This window comes from Eublepharis macularius, chromosome 19 (genome assembly GCF_028583425.1).
Source record: "Eublepharis macularius isolate TG4126 chromosome 19, MPM_Emac_v1.0, whole genome shotgun sequence".
In the NCBI taxonomy this organism is placed as follows: Eukaryota; Metazoa; Chordata; class Lepidosauria; order Squamata; family Eublepharidae; genus Eublepharis; species Eublepharis macularius.
In genome coordinates, this window is record NC_072808.1 from 19,101,830 (window position 1) to 19,127,211 (window position 25,382).

Sequence of the window (25,382 nt, forward strand, 5' to 3'; positions counted from 1 at the left end):
GCTCTTGTTTTGCTCTCATCTCTGAACTCATGCCTCCCGTGGACTCCGTTTTGACCACATGTAGCCACACAATGGGAAGAAGCACAAACCTCAAACTCAAGGTAACAAAGATTAACTGTTTGTTCTTTTAAGTATATCTATAAGGAACATATCTAGTCAGGGAGAGACAGATTGTGGTTTGCCATTTTATTTTCCATCTTTTCCTGCTGCCCGTACATAATCTGGCATGTATGCAGGATACTTCTATCAAACCTTTATAAATGGAAAGCTAGAAGTCTGATTACTGTATCCATATCACATCCTACTCTCAACCATGTTACAAAAGGCAAAGTAAGAGGAGGGGGGAAGTTAACGTCCTCAAGGGTGTGAAAGGGTGGCTTGTTCCTCCTGCAGCTTGGCCAACTAAGGGCCAAGCTACAAGTGACGAATGACACTTGGACGGCAAGCGAACAGACTCACATGTATTCCACTTGCACTCCACTTGCACGTAGTGACCGAGTGGAGTGCAAGTGAACAGGGAGGAATACAAGTGTAACTTGTCACTTCTAGCTTGGCCCTGAGGTGAACAAAGCAGTGGAGCTGGCAAGTTGCTCTGGAGGCTTAAGGTTCTGGGGTTCCACACCCACAACCAGTTATTCTTTACAAATTGAGTGGGGGATGAGAACACTCTTTTTTGCCAAAGTATCAAAAAGACTGAGAGAAGATTGCAAAGCAGGGGATACTTTGGGCTCCCTCAAGTGACTTTCACATCAAAAATGGAGCCCTGGAAGATGGCGGCAGGCTAGCATCATCTCAGCGCCTCGCTCCTGAATGTTTGTTTGAGTGGGGGATGGTGGTGTCCAAACAACGGGTTAATCTGGGAGTAGAGGGAAGTAGGCACGTTGCCAAGTGCTGACTTGCAGGGGGGCTGGAAACTTCCAATGAGGAAGGAGCTCTAGTGCCTTCTGAGGACCGGAAGACCTCTCCACAGTCAAGAAACGGAAGTGTATGATTTGGACACCTTTTTTATTTTTATTTTTTACTTCATTTATGTTATGCCTGAAGCAGTTCACCCTCTGCAGCCTATCCAATTAGACATAAATGGCTGGAGTAGGGGTGATTCTTAACACTTTCATTGCAATGAAAGGAGAGAAAAACCCTAGGGAAGTTTATGCCAAAAAAAATGGTTTCCTCTGTCCCTCCTTTGAGCAGAACAACCTTTATAACATTTAAGACATCAGAACATTCGTGCAATTTAGGGATGCCAATCCCTGGCTGGATTCAGGCCCGATTTGGCCTGAATCGGGCTGCTGCATAGCATGGGAGCACTGCTGTGCTCTGCGGTGGCCGGATCTGGGCCGATTTGGGCCCGAATTGGTTGAATCAGGCCCGAATCGGGCTGAATTGGCCTCAATTTGGCCCTTTGGGGAGTGTGGGGATGCTCCCTGGGCAGCACTGTGACCCACGTGATGACATCACTTCCCGGAAGTGACATCATCAAGCAAGCCAGGAGCGCATGTCTGTGCTGTGCACAGGCACAAAAAGGAAAAAGCCAAGGTAGAGTCCCCTGGGGAGTCAGGGGACCTGGCAAACCTATAACATGATTGGTTAACAGACATTTCACAGTAAGACATTCAACATGCATGTGCAGCCTTTTGTTATAACACCCATGTATGACTGTATAAAGCGAGCTTTTGTTTTGAATTTGCTACTTTTAAAGTATGCTATGCAAATCAGACTTAGGTGTCCGACAAACGCTGAGAACACTGCAAGAAATTTGCCTGCTTTAGGTTATCTTTGAAAAAGGCCATGAATTCTTGCTGTCAGCTTCTTAGAGCAACTAAGCAATTGTGAATTGCTTACAGTAAATAAACACATAGCCAAGAAAATACTATTTGTTAGGGCCCTTATGAGCTGCAGGTTGCTTTAGTAAACATATAGCTTGCGTGGCTGAGCTAAAATACTGCTTTACTGGGGTATCATTTATGTTCTGCCTTTCTCTCCAACGGGGAGCCAAAGCAGTTACCATACTTCTCCTCTCCTCCATTTTATTCCTGTGAGACAGGTGAGGCACCTGAGATCAAGTGACTGTCCCAGGGTCACGTGGCAAGCTTCCAGGACAGAGTAGAGATTTGAATCCAGGCCTCCCAGATCCCAGTCCAACACTATCAGTGCAATCTTAAAGAGAGTTACTCCAGTCTAAACCCATTGAAATAAATGGTGTTAGTCTGGAGTAACTCCACTTAAGATTGCACGGTGTAACTGCTACACCAAACATTCCTCATACAGTCACAAAGGTGCTAGCAGCATATTCAGTTAAACCTCATAACACTGAAAAACACTGAACTCGCTTCATAGAATATTTACACACTTCGTAACATCTTCTTTGAGAATTTGTTGTGCATGTCTACCGTATATGCAGGAGTTATCTAATGCGTGTAGATTGCATTACATAAAAATCTTCGTATTACACAGTTTCAGTGAGAAACACCTTGACTTGAAAAACAATTCACTCCAAAAGAGAAAAGATTTCGTAGAATTTTTTTCAGAGTGCCCCCAAATGTTCAGTTTTTATGTTGAAAAACAGAAGGGGAGGAACCTGGCTTTCACTTCAGTAAAGTTTTCCAGACCTTCACATATCTAAAGGAAGCTCTTTGAAGACTTCAGCTCCTTCCGCCCTACTAGACTACTCATGCCATAAAGTGATTCACATTCTGGACACTGCTGGGCAACTATGAGGCAGACAGATAGAACCAGCCTAGGGTTACCAGGCCCCCTTGCCCTCCCGGTGGGAGGGAGGACCTGGTATTCACCTTTTCGTTCTTCCAGGAAGTGATGTCATCGCGCCACTCCGGGCGTGATTTGGGCCCCAAATCAGCCCTCTGCAAAGCACGGGAGCGCTTCTGGAGTGGTGTGATGACATCACTCCCAGAAGTGACATCGTGACACTCCCCCCGGGAGTGTGCTCAGGAGGTTAATTTATTTATTCATTTATTTTGTTCAGCTTATACCCTGCCTTTCCCACAAGTGGGCTCAGGACAGCTCAACAGGAAATACAGTTAAAAATACAATAAAAAACATTATAACGATATTAGTCCAAAGAATATGAAAAACTCCAGGTGCCACCAAACAAATCAGGCTACTGCAAAGTCACCATAAACTACGGGCACCCCCATGATATAGCTCCAGGGAGGCTGCAAAAGGAGAGCAGGGCAGAAGGGGGACAAAATGCTGGCCCATCGTCAAAGGCTTGGCGGAACATCACCATCTTGCAGGCCCTGCAGAAATGTAGAAGGTCCCGCAGGGCTCGGATCTCCATTGGGAGAGCGTTCCACCTGGCTGGGGCCAGGGCAGAAAAGGCCCTGGCCCTAGTCGAAGCCAGCTAAATGTCCCTCGGGCTGGGGACCACCAGAAGCTGCTCATCCACAGAGCGCAAGGCTGTGCGGGGGACATAATGGGAAAGGCGTTCCTGTAGGTATGCAGGTCCTAGTCCATGTAGGGCTTTAAGAATAACAACAACAATAATAATAACAACATTCAATTTATATACTGCTCTTCAGGACAACGTAATGCCCACTCAGAGCGGTTTACAAAGTATGTTATTATTATCCCCACAACAAACACCCTGTGAGGTGGGTGGGCCTGAGAGCGCTCCAAGAGAGCTGTGACTGACCCAAGGTCACCCAGCTGGCTTCAAGTGGAGGAGTGGGGAATCAAACCCGGCTCTCCAGATTAGAGTCCCGCGCTCTTAACTACTACACCAAGCTGGCTCTCTTTAAATACTAGAACCAGTACCTTGAACTGGATCTGGAACTCAACCGGGAGCCAGTGCAGCTGGTATAACACAAGACGGACGTGCGCCCTAAATGGCGTCCCCGTCAGGATGTATGCTGCTGCATTCTGGACCAGTTGTAACTTCCAGGTCCTTATTCCTTTGCCTTTTCTCCCTGGTGGCCAGGTGAGTGGTGGGGGGTGGAGGGTGAGAGCGGGAGATCCCCTGCTCCCACTGGGGGAACAATAACCCACAACAGAAGGGTCTACGGACCGACAATTTACAATTAATTAATTATACAGTATAGCTGTTATAGCATAAAAGTGCCAAGTGCTTTTATATTTTGCAGTTCACATGCAACAAAAATGCACAAACCAAATAGCATAAACTCCCCCATAGTTCTCAATGCCAAGAAAGTCTCTTAATTGAAGGAATTGAATTTTCTTCTCTTACCTGCAGTGGTTCCTGACGAACAGCGTTCCGGTGACCAACTCCCAACTGGGAGAATCCACAGTTGGCCTTTTGTATTCACCCAGTGGGGGAAACGGCAACCCCAAAACAGCTTATATTAGAAATCTACTGTGTGGCCCAAGTTCACGCAACAGCAGTGGTTCCAGTTTATCAGACAGAAACTCTTGCCCGGGGTGGACTGGGAAGACCTTCTGCCTCTGATGCAATAGTAAAAGAGTATTCTGTCAGCTGAGTCAGCTTTACAAGCTGGAAGAAGGACTGCCAATGGCTGGTTTCTGCCAGCGAAGCTGCTTTAAAACGGATGTCTGTTTTTCTGGTCACTAGCTATCATAATTGGAATTGATAGCAGATGGAAGAGGTTTGAGGTTCCTAGAAGCCACTCATAATGTGACTGTAAAAAAAAAATTGCGGTCCCAGTACAAAGCTGACATAAGACGATTTTTTTGGATAGTGTTTCCTATAGAGCAAGTGGAGTATAAATCACATTATCACTATCAAGGACATATAGAAACATAAGAAGAGTCCTGCTGGATTGGACCAGTGGTCCATCTAGTCAGCAATCTGTCACACAGTGGCCAATTAGTTGCTACGGAGGACCAACAACAGGGTATCCATGGCGATGCCTTTTCTTGCTTTTGCCTCCTGGCACAGGTATCCAAAGGCTCACTGCCTCTCAGTGCAGGGCCGGATCGAGGGGAGCAGGGGGGTAGCCTGCCCCTGGCGCTGCCCATGAGGGGGCGCCGGATGCGGCTACCAGCCTCCAGGAGCATGCCGCTGCTTGCCACGCGGGCGGCTGAGCACAGGGCTAGGAGGCCCTCCACACGGTTTGCCTGCCGTGCTGCCCTGTGCCGCCCGCTCAGCAAGCAAGCCACCCCAGTGCACGCCCGCGCCGCCACCAGCTCCGCAGCACATCACGCGCTGGGGCCACCGGTTTGCCATGCAGGCGGCATGCCTCCCGCCCTGTGTGATGATGTCATGGAAGTGATGTCATCACGTAGCACCAGGAGTGCATGCACGCTGCACACATGCACAGAGGGCCAGACAACGGTTGCACCGGTCTCCAGCATCCCTAGATCCAGCCCTGTCTCAATGTGGAGGTTCCATTAGTCACTGTGGCTAGTAGCCATGGCACACATGTTCTCAGGGCGGTTATTATACAATAGATGCCACCCTCCAAAGCAGCTATTTTCCCAATTTTCTGAACTCCATAGTCTGGAGTTCAGTTGTAATTCCAGGAGAACTCCAGGTCCCACTTGGAGATCAGTAAACCCTTCTCAACACATCAAATATTTTGAAATAGAGACAATTTCTCCTTATTCTCCTACCCTGTCATGTATGCCAGCATACCTGCCAATTTGGTGTTATGCATTTTGTGCTGTTCCTAACTGTTTGCCAAAGTTATATTCTGTGTACTGCATATATCATCTGAGGATGTCTTAACTGCTAACATAAACTGCAGGAGAGCCAGTGGGGCCTCTCCGTGATCTGTTGAAAATATTTACCTTCACATTTCCAGCAAGTATCCTTGAAGACAAGCTGCTAGCAGCGAACGTTGTATCTTTTCCCAGAGACTGGGATATTTTCCCTTTGCATTACATCTAGCCTAAACTAATCAGTTCCCATGAAACTTCTTTAGGGTTTTGCGCCAGAATGTCAACGGACCTCGAAGGGTGGGAAGTTTCCCTATAATTAGTAATGCCTTTGTTTGAATTGTCACTTCTGCCAATTGCCACCTTTGTGTGAACATCCTGAACTGTGCGGATCTCAATAAAGTTGCTTCAACTGGAACACCTGTGTGTTAAATGTGGAGAGCTTGAGGGACCGAACTGCCAGGGACTGACACTATCTTTTGGCCAATTCATAATCCAAATGAAGAGTTAACTTCTTATCCCCTGTCTGCTACAATTCCTGAGAAGCTTTAATGAGAACACTTTGATATTTTTTTAAAAAAAATTAAGAATACATTGTGTACTCTGGGCATTGTATACTCTGCCTGAGGAGGTCAGGAGAGCCCCCCCACTCTCCTGGCTTGCCGCAAACAGTGCAAAACCAAATTATTCAGAAAGGCTTTTTACTCAGATAGGAAGGCAGTATTGTAGGGAGGGGGTCTCAGATGTTTCACTAATGAGTTAGGAACCATAGACTCCGTCATTATGTTGCTTTACATATTATCTATTGCTTTAAGTATGTACTATATTCTACTTGTGCTTTATGTTGTCTAATGTCAATCCTAGAATTGATTATGTTCTGTTTCAGCAATTCTTCAACCCCATATTGGATCCTTGCTAATGCTTTGCTTTGTAAACTTATATTCATTTACCCTATGACATTGTTTATGGAAATGTCCTTGACGCTGTATGGAAATGCCTGCCCTTGTCCTTGCTACTGATTGTACTAATCTCACACTAGGTAATCCACCTTGAGTTTCTGTGAGAAAGGCAGACTATAGATAGATAGATAGATAGATAGATAGATAGATAGATAGATAGATAGATAGATAGATAGATAGATAGATAGATAGATAGATAGATAGATAGATAGATAGATAGATAGATAGATAGATAGATAGATAGATAGATAGATAGATAAACCTATCTTCTGGGTATGTAGCAGGTATAACTGTGTGTGTGTGTGGGGGGGTAGTTGTGAATTTCCTGCACTGTGCAGGGGGTTGGACTAGATGACCCTAGTGGTCCCTTCCAACCCTATGATTCTATGATTCTACTCTTTTTTGTATGCTTAACAAATTTTAAAAAATTAAATGATGCTTATCTCCTTTTGCATGAGCTGTGCTGATTCTTCCTCCACCTAGTTTATTATGAACCGTGTTGTACATTACATTATAGTCTTAGGGCCAAGCTACACATGATGAATGACACTTGAACAGCAAGTGTATTTCTCCCTGTTCACTTGCCCTCCACTCAATCCACTTGCCGTTCAAGTGTCATTCGTCATGTGTAGCTTGCCCCTCAGGAATAATTTCTACAAATTTACCTGGACCATAACTTTTGCTGATGGGTCTATAATTAAACCAACCTATCCCTCATGGATTAACAGGCACAGGAGAATGCTTTAGCTTCCAGAGTGTGACTCGAGAGGGCGATAGGTGAATAGCAAATCAGTTGAGAGATGGGTTTTGTTCATGCAAAGAGCTACAGCGAATATCTGTATCCTGATCTAGAGAGCTCATAAAGGAAATGGCAAACCCAAGCTCAGCTAGCGAGTGATGTAAATTTTGTGGCTCTTTCACTGGGACCCATAGATGCACCGCAGAACTTGTGTTCCGTCAGGCGAACAGTTCGGATTCAAGTGTGCCCACAGCAATGGCAAGGCAGTCATGTGGCCCTCATCCCTGCGGTGAGCACCAGCACTTCTGTTTGTGCACATGACGGTGGGCTTGAGCCAGATGCTCAGCAAACTGTTTTCATGGGCCAGCTAGGGTTGCCAACCTCCAGGTGGGCCTGGACTTCTCCTAAAATTATGACTGATCTCCAGACCACTGAGATGAATTCCTCTGGAGAAAAAGTCAGCTGAAAAGGGTGGGTTCTACAGCATCCCTTCTCTACTGAGCTCCCCTGCCCCCAAACTCTGCCCTCCCTTCCAAATCTCCAAGAATTTTCCTGTCTGGATTGGCGACCCAGCAGATCCATGGACAGAATACGGATATCAGGGGAGGGGGCTATCCTAATCTGCTTGAAACAGCAAAGACCGAAATATGTCAGATATCCTTAAAAGTATTTATTTGTACTGAGTTGGTTTTAAGTGTTATGTGCCCAAATTTCGGTGTAGGCCCTGGCTACCAGGGGGACTGACGACTGATATGTCAATTACGCGTGGCTAAAACGGTCAAAACAATTTTCGCACTTCTCAGACATATAAACCACAATATAATTTGTGGCAGTATAACAGTTTATCCAGAAATATGGTGAGGAACTGAGGGCCAAGCTACACATGACGAATGACACTTGAACAGCAAGTGTATTTCTCCCTGTTCACTTGCCCTCCACTCAATCCACTTGCCGTTCAAGTGTCATTCGTCATGTGTAGCTTGGCCCTAAGAGGCCTTTAAATGGTTGGAGGAATGACAATAGTATGTCAGTGGAAATGCGTAATGGCTGAATTCCCTCACAAATGGAGCATTTGAGAAGAGCTTTCTTTTAGTTCGGGCAGGGGCCCAGATCTCTGAGGTACTAGAAAATCTCATCCAGCTACAGTCTGTAATATGTTAAATGAGCAATCTGAGACCAGTCAGGTAGCAACCCAAGAAAGGTTCTTCGTGATCCTGGCGCCAAAACTTTGGAACTTCCCCCTCAGATACAAGGTTGCCAGGTGTCTGGTTTTCCCATAGACAGTCTGTTTTTTTCTCGGACTTTCTGGGGGGAAATGGGATTAAAATACTGTACGGACATCCCAGCTCCTGGTGCACTGGGGAAGTGGCCTGCCGGCCTGCCCGTCCTCCTTGCTGTGAGCGTAGGGTTGCCAGGCCCTCTTACCCTCCCAGCAGGAGCAGCTCTTACCTTCCTGGTGCTCCCTGGATGCTCCTTGCATGCGCACAAAGTGCACACGTGGCCCTGTGCTGGTATGATGACATGTAGCCCCGTGTTGGTGTGATGACATCACTTCCAGGAAGTGAGGTCATCGTGCCAGACTGGGGAGCGCACATACACTTTATGGTATTCAGACTGGGGCCACAAATGGGCTCAATTCGGCCCATTTGGGGCCCAAATCAACCCATTGTGAAGCGCCTGAACGCTCTGGGAGTGGTGCTATGATGTCAGTGATATCGTCGCACTGGCCCTGGGAGCACACCCTAGGGCCTCTGGGGAGTGACGTCATCATGCAGCCCCCTGCTTTGCAGGGGCCCAGACTGCAGATGCTGCGGAGTGCGGAAGCGCTCCTGCCCTCTACAGTGGCCCAAAACACGCCAGTTTCGGCCCAAATTGGGCTCGTTTCAGGCCTGTTTTGGCATGGATCTGGCCCATTTTGAGACACTGTGGAGCATAGGAGCGCTCCTGTGCTCCGCAGCAGCCCAAAACAGGCACGATCCATGCCAAAACGGGCCCATTTTGGGCCGCTGCACAGCGCAGGAGCGCTCCTGTGCGCTGCAGTGGCTCAAAACAGGCCCGATCTGTGCCAAAACATGCCCAAAATGAGCTCGATCTGGGCTGAAACAAGTGCATTTTGGGCCACTGTGGAGGGCAGGAGCGCTCCTGCATTTTGCAGCAGCCACAATCTGGGCCTGATCTTGGCCAAAATGGGCCCAATGCAGGCGGCTGCAGCACACGGAAGCATGTAGCACCGCAGGGGAGCGCACACAGAAGGTACACTCCCCGCGCTGGCCAGGGAAGCGGGGGTGGAGGGTGGAGGCAGGGCATCCCTACTGCACCTGGAAGGCTTGTTCCCCGCCTTTCTCCCAGCCAGCCAGTTAAGTGGGGGGGGGGCAAAAGGTGCAAGCAGGGGATCCCCCACCCCCACTGGGGGAACGGGATCCCTACGTGCACAGGATAAAGTGGATGGGTGTCCTGGCACTCACTGTTGAGTTCTTCAGTGCACGTGCTCTTCTGGGAAACTGCCTGCCAGCCGCCCGCTGGGCCTCCTGTGCCCCAGCAATGACATCACTTTCTGGAAGGGACACATCATGCTGGGCCTGGGAGCACACGTGCACATTACACGTACGCAGTGGAGAACTCAACAGTGAGTGCCGGGACCCCAATTCAGTGTTTTTTGGGGACCATTTGGCAACCGTACTCAGGGAGATTCATCTGTCTCCCTCTGTTATTGTCTAAAGACTCCCCCCCCTCCTTTGGCATACCCCCAATAACTGCTTTGTCCTTCTTCCCTGGTTTTGAAGGTGTGTGTTTATGTGTTTATATGTCTTTATTTAATTACTTTATATATTATTTTAAATGCTGTTTTAACATTCAAACATTTTCATGTTTGCCTCCTTGGGGTGGAAAAGCAGCATTCAAATGTTTTTAATAAAACAAAATAAAAATGCTTTAGAGGAATTCTTCCCCCTCAAGTTTTGCTAGTGATAGCTTATAATTTAAAAACTGTTAAAGGTTAGCTTTTGTATAGCAGTGTAGTACTATGAAGTCACAAATTTAAATGACTTAGAAAGTTAAAATATGTTTCAGGGTTTGTGAAACTGATGTATTTGTAATATGGCAGATTATCAGATCGAGGGAAAGTGATTTGCTTATAATGAGATGAACTGTTTGTTGCTGTAGCTTGTAGGGATATCTCTGAAAATATGGGCTGGGATCTTGGAAAACCTGCAACAGAGGCAGAGCTGAGGAATGGACTTTGGAAGACCAAAAGCATCAGTCTGGATGGATTCCCATCTGCATGAACCAAAATTAAGCATGAACCAGGCCGGTTCATGGTTCGTGAACCACTGTTTGTCAGATCCCATTTCTGACGAACCACCACGAACTTTTAGGCTGGTTCGTTTGGTTCATTTTTTGGTTCGTCACTGCAGACAGCCTGGTGCCAATCAATCAGTTTCCTAGGCGACAGGGGATGAACTTCCTGCTGACTTTCTGCTGACCCGGAAGTGACTTTCTGCTCACCCAGAAGTGATGATTTTCTGACCTAGACATGACGTTTTCACGAACCAAATGAACCGGTTCGCGAACCAGGGGCAGGTTCGTGAAAGTCCGTGGTTCATGAAATTTGACAAACCACGAACCACATGGTTCGTTTTTCCCCCGGTTTGTGCCCATCTCTAGTCTTTACACACAAATGTTGAGTGTTTTTGTTTTGAAAACATTCTGAGCACCAGCTTAACATTGTAACTTAAAATTCTGGCTTTCATTTAAACATTCTGGAAACTGGTTCAGAGGCCCCAAACCCAGCTAGGTCTGATTTTTGCTTTTTTCTAGTTAGTTGGCAACTGTAACAACAGTGATCTGCTTCAGGTTAACTGGCAGAGCACTTTTCGGTCTGAACACAGCAGCTCCTGCACTCTCCCAAACACCCCAGGGGAGTATGCCCCTCTACCATCCCAAGTGCCCTGAGAGTGAAACTACACAAGATGCCTGGGCGTGTGTCGGGTCCCTCAGGGTTCCCTGGGTAGTTTTACAAAGAACAGCCGCTCGATACGATTCTCTGCTGGGGAATCTCTCTGTCTCTTGCAAAAAGCCTCAGCTCAGGTTTTCCTCTGGGAGCTTGGAGGGGGGGGGATGTAACAGGAGGCAGGAAATTAGGGCAGCTTTTTGCAAGATAGAGAACCCCACCACTGCTCTTCTCCCTGGCAGAGAATCACATCAAGCAGCTGTTCTTTGTAAGACTACACTACCCAAGGAACCTTGTGGGACCCGACACATGAAGAACACGTGTCTGGCATCTCGTGTAGTTTGACTCGGAGTGCCAGCTCCTTTCCCTGCTTACTTCAAAACTAGGTGAGTGAGACTAGAGCCAGTCAAGAGAATGGGGTCTCTGAAAGGCAGGGGAAGTGCGTGTGTATGCCTCTGCTAAATATATATATATTTAACATCCCTTCATCTAATACATAAATACTCTAGTTTGGACCTGTCTGGCTTCATAAGATGATCTGGGGACTATGATGTTTTGCTGCACTTTTTTGGGAAGGGGGTGGATTAAGTTTAGAAAGAGGTGAAGTTTGAATTCCAAACTTTTGAGAAAGACTGCCACATATGAAGGGGAATCACCCCATGCATACAGTCCTGTAAAATACTGGAGAAGTTAGGCCATGCACATCAATGCAACGACAACTGAGATAAAATGGATGCAGGAAAATTTTGGTGGTGCATAAGGCCATATTGTTATGACCTGGAGCCGCCTGCTGCTTCTTATCAGCCTCCATAATCCATACACAAATAAAGAATTTGCCTATGCAAATGCCAGACTTTGCATTTTGCTATTGAGAAGTCCAACTGGCTTTGGTGTTACTACCGTACAATTGCCATTTTTCTATAGATTTTTTTTTTACGAACTCTGTCTCCAACCAATAATATGTAATCTCTGAAGGAGAAGAGTCTATCCATTTTCCTTGTGAAGAATAAATTGAATGTCTTAGGAGCAACCTACAATTTACACACTGATACACATAAAGAAAGCTCTGTGCTTAAAAACAAAACAAGAACTCAAACTTGGAAGCTGGAGTTTCAAGCAGAGGCAAAGAAGGAGAATATGAACTTGTTCTCTGTTGGCCATTTTACCTGCTTGAAAATCCACCCTGCTACAATGGTTTTTTTTTTTCTCCTCAGGGTACCTGATTTACCCTCTTGAACATATGTTGAAACAGCTAGCGTATGTGTGTTTGATTTTATAAAGAAAGCCACATGGCAGGAACAATATTCAAGACCCTTCACTTCTCCACTCAGACTGATGGCCCTTGGAGACTGCATTTCCTATAGCCTGGCCATCAGAAACAGGACTTCTGGAAGCAGATCCAGATAATCCCAGCAGCAGAATGTCTTGCGAAACTAGCTTTCTTGGCACAAGGAGGGTGTCTCAGGCAGCAGACCTGGCATGCCATTATGGGCAGCAGAGTAGAAGATATTCTGATCTGATCTAGAGGGGAAAATGTCCTGGGAAGGCCCACTGAAATGAGTAGGAATAGCACAAGAGCACAGGACGGAATGACTGAACTATAGGAAATGGGGGGAGAGGGGTGACATTTGAATTTTTGATCCCAGTCTGTTGCTAAGGCTACCCTGCAAGAATTTTGTGGGGACTAAGTGCCGTGCCAATGGTGACAGAACAGGGTTACTGGCAATATAGCACAAAATGGTTACACTGGATCAGATCAGAAATCTGTCTACCTGTGGTCTTTCCACACAGAGGCTTGGTGGTGGCGGAAAGTGCTGTCAAGTCAAAGCTGACTTATGGCGACCTCTACTGGTGTTTTCACCTCTGCTAATCCCTTGCCTTTGCCTGCCTCTGCAACCCTGGTCTTCCTTGGAGGTCTCCCATCCAGTTACTAACCATGGATGAACCTGCTTAGCTCCTGAGATCTGGGCCGTTTTCACACTGCTTACCGGCCACGGAACATCACGCCAAGCTCCTGGAATGACAGCGTCTTCCTGGCGTGATTTCAACGAGAACTCGTGCGAAATTGCACAAGGAAGACGCTGTCATTCCGGGAGCTTGGCACGATGTTCCGTGGCCGGTAAGCCATGTGAAAACGGCCCCGGCTTGCCTGGGCTATCCAGGTCAGAGGCTTATTGCAGCAGTTTTACTCCAGGCTTCCTCGTGAAGTTGTTTTCCATTTGCCTTTCTGTGGTTTCCTCCTTATTTCTCCATGCTTTCTCAAACCACCTTTGATCCCATTTGAGAAAGGAACAATGAAGAAACTATGGAAAGACAACGTATGGAAAATGATGACATGAGGAAATGCGGAAAAAAAACCACTGCAGTTTGGCGCCCAAACCACAGGGAAATCGCCATGTGGAAAGACTCCTAGTCTATAGTTTGGCTTTTTGTTTGCGTTCAGCCAAATGTCACGAGAGAACATGCAGCTAATGATACCCTGTCCCTGTTGGCTGGAAAAGGTCTTGAGAAATCCTAGGTCATCATTTTCATTTATAAACCTCACAGAGCAGGTTTTATCTTGCTGGTCCTGAGGAGAAGATACCTGAAAGGCAAAGGCAGCATCTCCTGACCCCAGAGAAACGTAGAAACATAGAGCTGGGATACCCAAGGGTCATCTAGTCCACCCCCTGCACAATGCAGGAAATTCATAGCTACCCCCCACTACCCCAGGAGGAAGACAAAAACCCTCCATTCTCCCTGGCCAATCTGGCCTGGAGGAAAATTCCTTCCTGACCCCAATGGTGATAGGGTCACGAGAGCTGCGCACCGGCTCATCCCTCCCTGCCCTCCCTCTCCTAAATTCATAGAGTCATAGAATCATCACTGCTCATCAGATGGCCATTTGGCCTCTGCTTAAAAACCTCCCAAGAAGGAGAGCCCACCACCTCCCAAGGAAGGCTGTTCCACTGAGGAACTGCTCTGCTGGGAAGTTCTTCCTAAAGTTTAGCTGAAAACTCTTTTGTTTTCATTTTAACCCATTGGATCTGGTCTGACCCTCTGCGGCAACAGGAAAAAACTCCACTCAGTCCTCTATGTGACACCCCTTCATCTATCATATCACCTCTCAGTTGTTTTCCTTCCAGGCTAAACATATCCAGCTCTTTCAACCTTTCCTCATAGGACATGGTCTCCAGACCCATCACCATCTTTGTTGCTCTGCTTTGGACACGCTCCAGCTTGTCAACCTCTTAAATGACAGTGCCCCAAACTGAAATAGCGAGGTCTAACCAAAACCGAGTCAAGTGATACCATCACTTCATGTGATCTGGACACTACAATTCTGTTGGTGCAGCACCAAATCGCAGTTGTTTTTTTAGCTACTGCATCACACTGCTGACTCATCTTCAGTGTATGGCCTACTAAGACCCCCAGATCCTTTTCACGTGTACTACTGCCAAGACAAGTCTCCCCCATCCTATAAGTATGCCTTTGATTGTTCCTACCTAAATGCAAAACATGAGGGAGAGGAGAGGGGTGCTTCTCACGGTACTCTTTAGACTTCTGCCCTTATCACCACTCAACTTCTCCACTGCCATGTTTCAGCCCCTATCAAAAACCATGTTCTGTCTAAGCAAACAACTACCTGCGTCCTGGTTAATTGTCACACATCCTAATTTATTCTGATCGCAGCTTGTGTCTTCTGGTGCAGGACTCTTGAGCCACTGAACAGAGCCTGTATCTCAAAAATGTTGTTCTAGATTTGGGTCGCTGTGAGTCAGAAATGAGCTTTAGTCTCATCTGCCATCTCGAGCAGCCACAGAACTAGGGTTGCCAGCCTCCAGGTAGTGGCTGGAGATCTCCCGGAATTACACCTGGTTTCCAGGCCACAGAGATCAGTTCTCCTAGAGAAAATGGCTACTTTGGGGGGTGGGCTCCTTGCCATGCCAAGGTCTTTTCCCTTCCCAAACCCCACTTTCTCCAGGTTTCTCCAGTTTTCACCCCCTAGATCTCCAGGAATTTCCCAACTTGGAGCTGGCAACTCTACACAGAACATCAGCACATCTTTGCCCTCCCAGCAGAGAGCAGGCAGCACCAGTCCCCCCACCCCATCTGTCCACCACCAGCCCACCTCCTCCTCCTTGCTTCACATCAGATACCAGCAGAAAACCAATACTCCCCACCCACATATATGAGATCACACTGTAATAATGACTTCCTCATTAACCCTTTTGTTATGGGATTCAACCCCCAAAGTACAGATTAACTGAGGTCCCTCCCCCCAACGTCTTATTTTCTGGATCCCCGTGCTATCTCCTGTTCCTCTCCAGCTGTCACCCCACACATTTATTCATCGTATCCGTATCATTGATTCCCTCGCATCCTGTGCTTTGACGTCTTTTACTTCCTTCCTGGGTCCCATGACAGATATTTCTTTCTGTCTGAACATGTTGGCCGAATCCTGGTTCAGGGACTGGCACGCCTAGTGGTTATATTAAACCAGAAGTGGGGGGAAACACAGCTTCAGATGTTTAACCTTGCTGGGTAACTTTGGGCCAGTTTCTCTGTTCACCTCATCTACCGAATAGGATAGCTGTGCAGATCAAATATGGGCAGGGTGAATCTCTATGCGCTCCTTGAAGAAAGGGTGGGATAAAAATGTAATAAATTCATCTCCACAAAGGTGGCAAGACTGAGGAAAAGTACAAATAAACGTTAGGAAGAAGTTCCTGACAGATAGAGTGGTCCCTCAGTGGAATAGGCCTCCTCGGGAGGTGGTGGGCTGTCCTTCTTTGGAGGTTTTCAAGCAGAGGCTAGATGGCCACCTGACAGCAATGCTGATTCTGTGAACCTGGGCAGATCGTGAGAGGGAGGGCAGGAAGGGCCACATCAGTGCTTAGTTCTCATGGCCGTTCTCACATGCCCAGGGTAAGACCGATCGTCACCTTGGGGTCAGGAAGCAATTTCCCCCAGGCCAGTTTTGTTACAGATCCTGATGGTGTTTTGCCATCTTCTGGGCATGGAGCAGGGGTCACTGAAGGTGTGTGGGGGTGGGGGTGGTTGTGAATTTCCTGCATTGTGCAGGGGGTTGGACTAGATGACCCTAGAGGTCCCTTCCAACCCTGTGATTCTATGATTCTTCTTTCTTTCCCCTTTCCCCCGAAACAAGGGGTGTTCTTTCCTCATATACTGCTAAGACCCCTCCCAACTCCCCCGCCCGCCTCACTCACCTGGGACATCTGAGGGCGCAAATTGATTTCCCGCAAGTTGACAGCATGGGGCAGGAGGTTGTTGAGAAGCTGGCAGAGGAGGACTCCATCGCGCAAGGCTTGGGCCAAGTCGCAGACCTGAGCCCCTTCCCAGGTCACTCGGTGGTTGGAGGGCAGCACCCGGCACTGGATAAGCCAATGAGCACATTGCTTCCACAGCTCCATGGCCTCCCCACCAAAACCCCCTCCAAGGAGCGAGGGGTCAGAGCGGCCTGCGAGATGCTACTTATTGCAGCACACCCTGTGCTACGGCTGGGAAACCAAGTAACAGGCGAGAGCTTCCTCTTTTGCAACTGACACTAGACCACAAAGAAGAAGACTGGGTGGGGGCTGGGGTGCCTCACCCCACCTCCAAGGAGGAGCCATCAGTAATTAAAAAAAACATCCGCCTCCCTCTACAGAGAGCAGTGGCTCAGGGCCAAGCTAAAAGTGATCAAGTGGAGCGCAAGTGAATGGCAAGTGAACAGGGGGGAATACATATACACGTGAGTCTGTTCACTTGCCAGGCAAGTGTCATTCATCGCTTGTAGCTTGGCCCGTAGTTTGATGCTGGGTGGACGAGTGAAATAGGCTCCACTCCCTTCTCCTGTTTGGTCCTGTACCAGCTTCTGTATCCTTTTTTTATAAAAAACATTGATTAACATTGATTTTAATTTCTTATAACAACGATATCATTAAAGATAAACAACAATAACATTAAAGATAACAAAAGCTGCTGCAAGGTACATTATTGGCATTCCTATGTTATATGTCTGTTGAGTCAATAACTCAGGTTATCTGCGTGAATTCTTTCGATGTTACATGAGATTGAAAACTTTATTTTGTTGTTGATTGTTCAGGAGGATAAGATGTATTAAGACAAACCAAATGATTAAGTTGTTTGCACATCTCATTTATTGATCTGCAAGGTCCGACTTAGAATGTATAGATTTGAAATTTTCATAACATCATGCTTTGGTACACTGCAAGGCTTTTTTTCAGCTGGAACATGGTGGGACGGAGTTCCGGAACCTCTTGAAAATGGTCACGTGGCTGGTGGCCCCACCCCCTGATCTCCAGACAGAGGGGAGTTGAGATCGCCCACCGCGCCGCTTGAGCGGCGCGCCGCTCCCCTCTGTCTGGAGATCAGGGGGCGGGGCCACCAGCCACGTGACCATTTTTGCAGAGGGTGATTTAAACTTTTAAAAACTCCCCCCTTGTTCCAGCTGACCCAAAGTGATGTCATTGTGTGGTCCTGGGGGTGTGTGCACACTTTGCACTTGCGCATGTGGTACCAGGGGCACCACCTTCCACCAAGAGTTGCCCCCTGTGCTGGCAACCCACTGAGTTCCACCACCTCTTTTCCTAGAAAAAAAGCCCTGGTACACTGGATTTTTTGGTTGTATGTCGATCTTGGCTATATGTTCAATGAAGGGGAGCCATTTTCCTGTAAAATCCGTTGTTCTGGGGTATATTTCAGCTTGAAGGAGGCCATCTGTGATTTTCTCTACAATGTAGAGAATTGGTACTTAGAATTGGTACTTAGAGTACTAATTTGCTAGTGTAGGAGGTTTCTGTGATTTCCACTTGAAGCTGTTGCAGTTTTCGCTGCCACATAAATGCACCACGCGAAGGGCAATCTAAGCTCCCCTCTGTCTGGAGATCAGGGGGCGGGGCCACCAGCCATGTGACCATTTTCAAGAGGTTCCGGAACTCTGTTCCCCCGCGTTCCTGCTGAAAAAAAGCCCTGCTTAAATGGAATGGCTGCCGATGGTTGTTGAAACATATTGAGAATTTTTTCAAAGCTCTTGATTATCTTTGTACTTCATTATTACTACATTAATAACTGCCAGGATGAAGATTTGAAACGGGTGAATTTGCTGGCTCCCCATCGCAGTTATTACACTTTACATAGAATTTTACTTGTTGGATCATCCTATGAAGAATTTTGAACTTTGATATATATTGCAGCATTCAGAAAGGTAGTATTTGAATTATAAAATTGGTTACTTGTTCAGACACTAATTTGTCATCATTAGGCACAAACACTTTATATTTATATAAGAAAAAAATTTATATAAGAAAATTGTTATATACTTGGCACTTTGTTTGCCTATTGCAAAAGTGTTTTTGATGTGTTGCCTTTCACACATGTAACCATAACGGAATATATGCTTTTAAACATTACATATAAAGAAATTTTTTATAAATTGTATGAAATTACTTTTATTGTGGTATAAAATATTCTATATAGTAAGCATATCACGGCAACGGTTGTTTTTGGCATTTTGGTTCACTTACCGTAATTCCTATTTTTACTTTGTAACACAGGGTGGGGCATCCTGACCCAGGAAACGAGATGAACTGATGGCAAACTGTGCCATTTCCACGAATGTTCGGGAACCCATGATGGGTATTATCTTTTTGAGATAGTCGAGAGCCAATCTGTATGTTATAAAATCCTTGTGTCTGTTAAGGGACAACATGAGGATTTTGTATTCAATGCACAAGGGGAGTTTTGTGCCTCCAAGATCCACACCGGCCCGTACTGTTTTTGTGACCTTAAACTGGCCCATGAAGCTGCTGTCAGTTCCCTTGCCAGGGACATGTAGCCACAACACCCCCATTAATTTGTGTTTGCCAACACCGCCAGAGTGCTTCGAATATGTGAAACAGGTGCCTGTGTGATGCGCACATGCTATGACTCGATCTACACATTCAGCAAAGGGAGGTGGTAGAATAGATTGTACCACTTCCAAGTGCAAGTAAAAAAATGTCACACCTGCCCCCTTCCGGCTGCTCCTCTATATAAAACTTTGTGCATATGGGAGGGGACGTTAGGGAGAAGGATTCTAGATCAGTGCCCTCCCTGGTATGCTCGTTTTCCTCTTGCAAGGGGTTTGCCTACAGTAGGGGAAGCATTCAACATGTGATTCTACACCCGCCAGACTGAAATGCAGCTATTGATCCAATCACTTTGTTCGGCTGTCTTTGTAGCCACAGAACAGGACCAGAAGTACCTGCTGTTACTTGCTCAGGGCCCACGGCAGCGGTGGGATCACTGCAGTGGCAAACCTCTTGCGGGGTTGAAATATTGCTGTGAGAAAGGATCTGGCAGTGGGAGCGCAGTGGGTGATCAAAGCCGGCATCCTGCACCCAACAAGTTAAGTGTCAGGCTCTGGATGACAATATAGCAGACAAACCCCTGGTTCATTATAGCAAGACACAGGTCCTTGGTTAAATGACTTTTATTCAGGAATCAGTTCTTTCCATATTCAGGTCCAAAGGTCTACTTAGGAGTAAGGTAAGCAGCTATGTAGTTCTAGTAGAAGTTTGACAAGAATGGCAACATGGGAAATCCCTGTTCTACCCGACTTTCCTCCCCCCTCCCAATGGCCAAACAATTCATTGTTGTTCTTTCTGTGTGAGAACATTGTGCATATTTGTGCTATCACGTTACGAAGAGAGAAGACGCATCATAGTCTGGAAGGAAGTTTGAAGCTGTAAATAGACAACAGCCACCTGGGAACGTGTGAGAAGCCACCAGAACACTGGCAACAGGAAATGGAGTTATACCAGGCAATTAAGCATACAGAGTTATGGCAACTGAGCATGTACTTGACAAAAGAAATATTGGCACAGATGAATGGGTACAGTCAAACATGACAGTAAGCTTGGTGCTGTGCTCCTCTCGAGATGTTCTGGGTATTCCCCTCCTCTCCTGGGACAAGCCTAAGAGGAGCTTTGGATTTGAAACTTCCACCTGAGCATCCTCTACAACAGAGGAAAGGGTCCTAGGTAGGGCTGCCAGGTCCCTATATCCTCCTGGTGATGGTGGGGACCTGGCGCTTACCTTGTGCCTTCTGCGTGTGTGTCTTCTCAGTGTTTGCAGAAGTGACATCCAGAAGTGACATCACCACACTGGCTGCAAGAGTGCTCCCATGTTCTGGGAATCAGCCTGTTTGGGGCCAAAATTGGTCCCAAATGAAGCGTGGGAGCACTCCTGTGGGTGGCACAATGATGTCACTTCCGGAAGTGATGTCATCACATCCGCTGGGAGCATGTGTGCCACACGTGTCCCCAGGGTGCCTGCCAGTGGCGGGCAGTCTCTGGGCAGCCCAAAACCTCCCATTGGTCTCCAGCAACTGGAGGGGCAATCGGGTAAACCGCTGAGAGATTGCCTGCCACTGGGGGCACTGTGTTAAATGAATACATGGAGCACAAAAAAGCTTGGTGTAGTTCTACGTGCGCATACAACCTTTCAAACCACTTGTTCCTTTCCTCAAGATACCTGATCTCTGGTTCAGTCAGTGCAATAGGCAAAGCTGGCGGGGGGTGGGTGGGGGCGCAACAGTCATTCCATGAATAATTCCCAATGCGCCTGCAAGTATCTTCATAAGTAGAAACTGTTTAATGCTTATATAACCACACAATTCCAACCAATCCCAGCACTCCCCGTTGTATCTCCAAATACTGTTTGACAAGTAGGGCTAGGACATGTTCAAAGATGCTAGAGGATTTACTTGTTGCATTTCCCCTAGTGATCCAGTATTCCTTCATCTGCTTGCCGCTCACTGATTCTAGCTCTAAGTGACCATTCTCTGTGCGTTGTGTGCCATCAAGTCGCCTCTGACCTGTGGCGACTGTATGAATGAAAGGCCTCCAAAACATCCTATCATTAACATATTTTTTCAGATCTTGCAAACTGGAGGACGGGGCTTCTTTTATCGAATCAAGCCCTCTCATTTTGGGTCTTCCTCTTTTCCTACTGCCTTCTACTTTTCCTAGCATTATTGACTTTTCCAAAGAGTCTTGCCTTCTCATGCTGTGACCAAAGTACCATAGCTAGGGAGAATTCAGGCTTGATATGATTATCATCAATTAAATAGGCCTATATTTGGCCAAGTCAGAAATCACTAAAATTAAGGAGCGACTGTTAAATCTGTGTTAAAGTCCTGTGTCTCCCATAGTACGGATTCGCTTATTGAATTGGTTTTATGACCTTGTCATCTTCCCTCATTCTTGATGAAAAAAAGTGGGCTACAAATGAAGCAAATAAATAAATGAACAAAATAATTTATTTAGAATTCAAGATAAACACATTCAGTGTGGAAAAATTCTAGGATACGCAAGTAAGCCGCAATACTTTTGTCTTTAATTTCTCCAATAAAGATCTTACCAAAAAAATCTGAGCTCTCTCTTTGGACCTTAGTCTTCCGTCCCGAGTTTAGCCCTTTCCCTTACCCAGCTTTGCCTCCCTGTGTTCCAGCCCTGGTTCGACGCGCTTCAGGTAGTCGAGTGGATGCACGACCTTGGCTTTGAAGGGAGAGCCTGGCACGTGGATTTCGGAAAAGAGGATGCTGATGATGTATTCGCCCGGTCTCATGGGCAGGTAGGTCACGGAGCAGGTGCCATCACTTTTATACCAGCACTCATACTTGGCTGCCCCTGGACCCTCCACAATCAGGCGAAGGCCTCTTTGCCCAGCCCCCTTGGCATCTATGGTGAAGGAAGCCGGGCATCCTGCCAAGCCGCTCTTCAGGCCTGCTCCGTAGGCATTCACCTGGGAAAGGGAGGAAGTCAGGCAATTACCTCTGCAGTCCATGGATCTTTTACCTCTTCCTTTCTTACTCCTTCAGGTCGAGGAACATCGTTGGGGGGGGCTCTCCTCCCATGTGGAAGCAGTCACCATGAATGGCAAGATGCCCCCCCCCCATCATAATATACAAGCAGGGCCGTTTTCACACTACTAACCTGCTTCCGTGATGTTGCGAAAATCTAGTCACACAAAAAGCACGGAAGATAGCGTCTTCTCGCGAGAGTTTTGCACGACATTAGTGTTGATCTCTCTCACCATTTCCTTTGGAGTAGCCAAATCTTTTCTAGAGAATCTTTGCATCTCTACAAGGAAGTCTTTGCCCGTAACTTAGCACACAAAGCCTCTATTCTGCCAGTCCACAGGAGCAGCCCTTCCTCAAATCCTTTTGAAGCTCAAATCTCTTACACTCATATACTTTATTAGGAATACTGCAATATTAGGACACTGCAAGCTGCCCCCTTGGCATATCCCCATCTTATTTAATGTCAGGCTCTGGGGCACTTTGATTTCCCTTTCTTCTCGGTCCCTTGCACCTTAGAGACAGCAGCGGCCGCTCCTCCCACCTGACCAACTCCATCAAGGAGGCCAGCTCGCCCGGCTCCGATGCCAACCTGGAGGCCAACCTGGATGCGCCGGCGGGGTGTGTGCATTGCCTGAAGGATGCCCTGCTGCTCGAGCCTGGCAGCACATTCACCATCGAACAGCTCGACGAGGACCCCTCGGCGCCCTGGGCTTGCCCAATGCGCCACCCGTGGCCCCGCTGGAGCTGGCGCTGCTTAGAGATCAACTAGATTTTCAAAGTATGAGCTTCAGAGAGTCAAAGCTCCCTTGTCTGACCAAGGAAGCTTTGACTCTGAGAGTCTACACGAGACATCTGACACGTGAAGAAGACATGTCAGGAGATGTAATGTTAGCCGGGAAGGGCAGTTTAAAAAGACAGAGCTGGCAGCAGGGAAAGGCTGGAGCTGTATGAAGGGGCTGTGAAATGCCAGAAGGGAAACTTCAGCCCATTATCACCTCTCCAGGTCCAAGCCCGGTTCTGGAAGGCAGCTCCAGCCTGTTTCCATTCCTCTCTGCCCTCTGGTTGCAATCCCACACAGTTTTAGACTGGAGAGGTGAAATTGACAGAGCCTTCAGGGAAGTGAAGATGAAATTAACAATCCCTCTAAGGAGTGATCTCTGCCAGCGCTGTCTTTTTAAACTACGTTTCTTGGCTAACATTGCTTCTCCCTACACTTGACGAACAAGTGTCCCTTATATTTTCCCTTATATCCCTTATATTTTCAAAGGACTTGCGTTCAAGCAGGGTGTGAAAGGATGTATCAATCCAATTAAGGCCCTAAGGGCAAATTCTGTCAGAATATTCAGTTTTGCAAACAAGAAAGCTCTGTAGTATCATGGGATGGTAAGATAGTACATATAGGGGGGTATGGATTTTGGGAAAGAAAGACCAAAAGACAGGGGTGAACAATCTCTGCAGGTTCTCAAAATCAAGCTGCCGTAATCGATTTTTAGGACAACAGACCCATCACACCCTCCCTAGAAGTATGATGCTGTAAGGAATTAGTCCCACCCAACCAGCCCTAGTAGTGGCGTAGTGTGGGTTGCCAGCACCCAGGGCAACTCCCGGCAGGAGGTGGCGCCCCTGACACCACCACATGTGTGCACAAAGAGCATGCGTGCTGCCAGAACTGCACGATGACATCCCTTCCGGGAAGGGACATCATCATGCAGGGAGCGGCCACCTTCCTGGAAGCGCTCCCGCAATTTGGGCCGCTCGCCTCCCCATCCCTTACCTGGGAGCCCTCCGTGGCAGCCGCCTGTACCTCTGCTGCCAGCTTGGCATGCTCCTCAGCCAGCAGCCACTGCAGGACGGCCAGCTCAGCGTCCAGCAAGCCGGCCGCCCCGTCGGTGTGGCAAGCTGCCAAAGCGCCACAGGCAGCCTCCCACAGACACAGCGTAGTCTCTTCTCGGCGCAGAGCTCCCTAAAAATTATGCATCTGAGGTGACAGCTCCTCTGCCCCCCCCCGACGCTATGCCACTGAGTGTCATGTCTGTGTATATCCATGCCATGTTTGTTTGTTTATTCTGTCACTGATGCCACAGTGTATTGAATGTCTAATGTCTAACCTGCTGTATTCTCTCATTAGCCATGTTCTTTTCACATTATAACTGTTTTTCCTCCAGCCAGGATGGGCCTCCTGTTATCTCACAGCCTCTCTGAGCTAGAGACGACCTTGGAGACTCCAGGCGTTTGCTTTGGTTACTTTGCCCAGATGCCGGGAACTCAGTACTGTGTACTCACTGCTTAGCCATAACTATAATGGGTTCTCACAGAACCAGTATACCCCTGCGCGCCAAAACGTAACCGTTGCTGGAACGCGGGAAAACTCAAGTATAATATTGACCCGTTGTTTTGAATTGTTACTTCTACCAAGCTCTGTGATGGAGTTCAGACCTGAACTGTAAAAATCCTGAATAAAGCCTTTTCTATTGGAACCCATGTGTGTTCACTGGGGAGGGGCTGAGGGATCTACCTGCCAGAAACTGACACTGAGCCCCAGAGACCTTACCTTGGGTGGGCCGGGAGGAGGTCCAGCCTGCAGAGGGAAGGGGCTGCCAGGGAGAGGCACTTCACTGCAAGTCACATCCCCCTGATAGCGTCCCTCCTCCGGAAGGATGAACTTCACGCTGTTGTCAGAGCTGAGGCCTGGTTCCACTTTACAGGGCACTGGTTTGCTGTGGGGGTCTGTGATGTTGGCAGCCTCCTGGCCCGGACCACCATCCGCCTTGGATGTGACAGTGAACTTTTGCTCTTTGCCCACTTCCAGCTCTGCAAGAACAGTTTGTGTGTCAGATATTCATCTGGATGAGGGCTCCGCAGTCTGTGACAATTAAAGCTCCAAACGATGTCAAAATTCAGAGCAAAAGATCAACAAAGACCCCTCAATAGATCTGCAGTTCATGATCGTTTTAATACACTGGCACAAAGCTGTGCGTGGGTTACATTTGGATTACTGGCAACTGTTCAATTTCTTATTTCCTTTTCTGGAAAGTACCTGCAAAGTATTTCTAAGCAACAATTTAGTCCCATAAAATATTTGCCTGCCTAAAATATTTGACTGACTGACTGACTGACTGTCTGTCTCCGTCCGTGTGTCCATCCGTCCCTCTCTCTCTCTCTCTCTGTGTCTGTATGTCTGTCCAGTACAGTCAATGCCAAGGACATTTCAGCAAACAATGCCATAGGATAAATAAATGCAAGTTTACAAAGAATCCAATACAGCAGGAATCCAATACAGAGTTAAAGAAATGC

The 25,382-nt window shown here is 47.3% G+C and overlaps 2 protein-coding genes across 3 annotated transcripts in view; one reads left to right on the plus strand and one right to left on the minus strand.

Annotated features, from left to right (window-relative positions):
- The window catches only part of VAV1 (vav guanine nucleotide exchange factor 1), an 84,056-nt gene extending 67,328 nt beyond the window's left edge, over nt 1-16,728 (minus strand). The window contains exon 1 of the mRNA XM_055003569.1: nt 16,450-16,728. Within this exon, the coding sequence (XP_054859544.1) occupies nt 16,450-16,653 (204 nt within the window). The 5' untranslated portion in view covers nt 16,654-16,728. The remainder of the gene's footprint in view (nt 1-16,449) is intronic.
- On the plus strand, nt 1-24,565 carry LOC129346231 (uncharacterized). 2 transcript variants are annotated; one of them, XR_008598733.1, is made up of 3 exons: nt 1-101; nt 21,737-21,859; nt 22,107-24,565. XR_008598733.1 is itself a non-coding variant. In XM_055003568.1 (3 exons), the coding sequence occupies exons 1-3, from the start codon at nt 30-32 to the stop codon at nt 23,037-23,039; spliced, it is 630 nt and encodes a 209-aa protein (XP_054859543.1). In that variant the 5' UTR covers nt 7-29; the 3' UTR covers nt 23,040-24,565. The 2 variants fall into 2 exon arrangements, 1 of the variants encoding a protein (XP_054859543.1); XM_055003568.1 differs by having other exon boundaries at nt 7-101; nt 22,605-24,565.
- Nucleotides 24,566-25,382: the final 817 nt, after the last annotated feature.

Excerpts from the sequence above, each read along its gene's own strand:
- LOC129346231 (XM_055003568.1), top strand. The coding sequence starts at position 30 with ATGCCTCCCGTGGACTCCGTTTTGACCACATGTAGCCACACAATGGGA. Across the intron at positions 102-21,736 it reads GCACAAACCTCAAACTCAAG|CCCTGGTTCGACGCGCTTCA; the intron begins GTAACAAAGATT and ends CCTGTGTTCCAG. Across the intron at positions 21,860-22,604 it reads TCGCCCGGTCTCATGGGCAG|AGACAGCAGCGGCCGCTCCT; the intron begins GTAGGTCACGGA and ends CTTGCACCTTAG.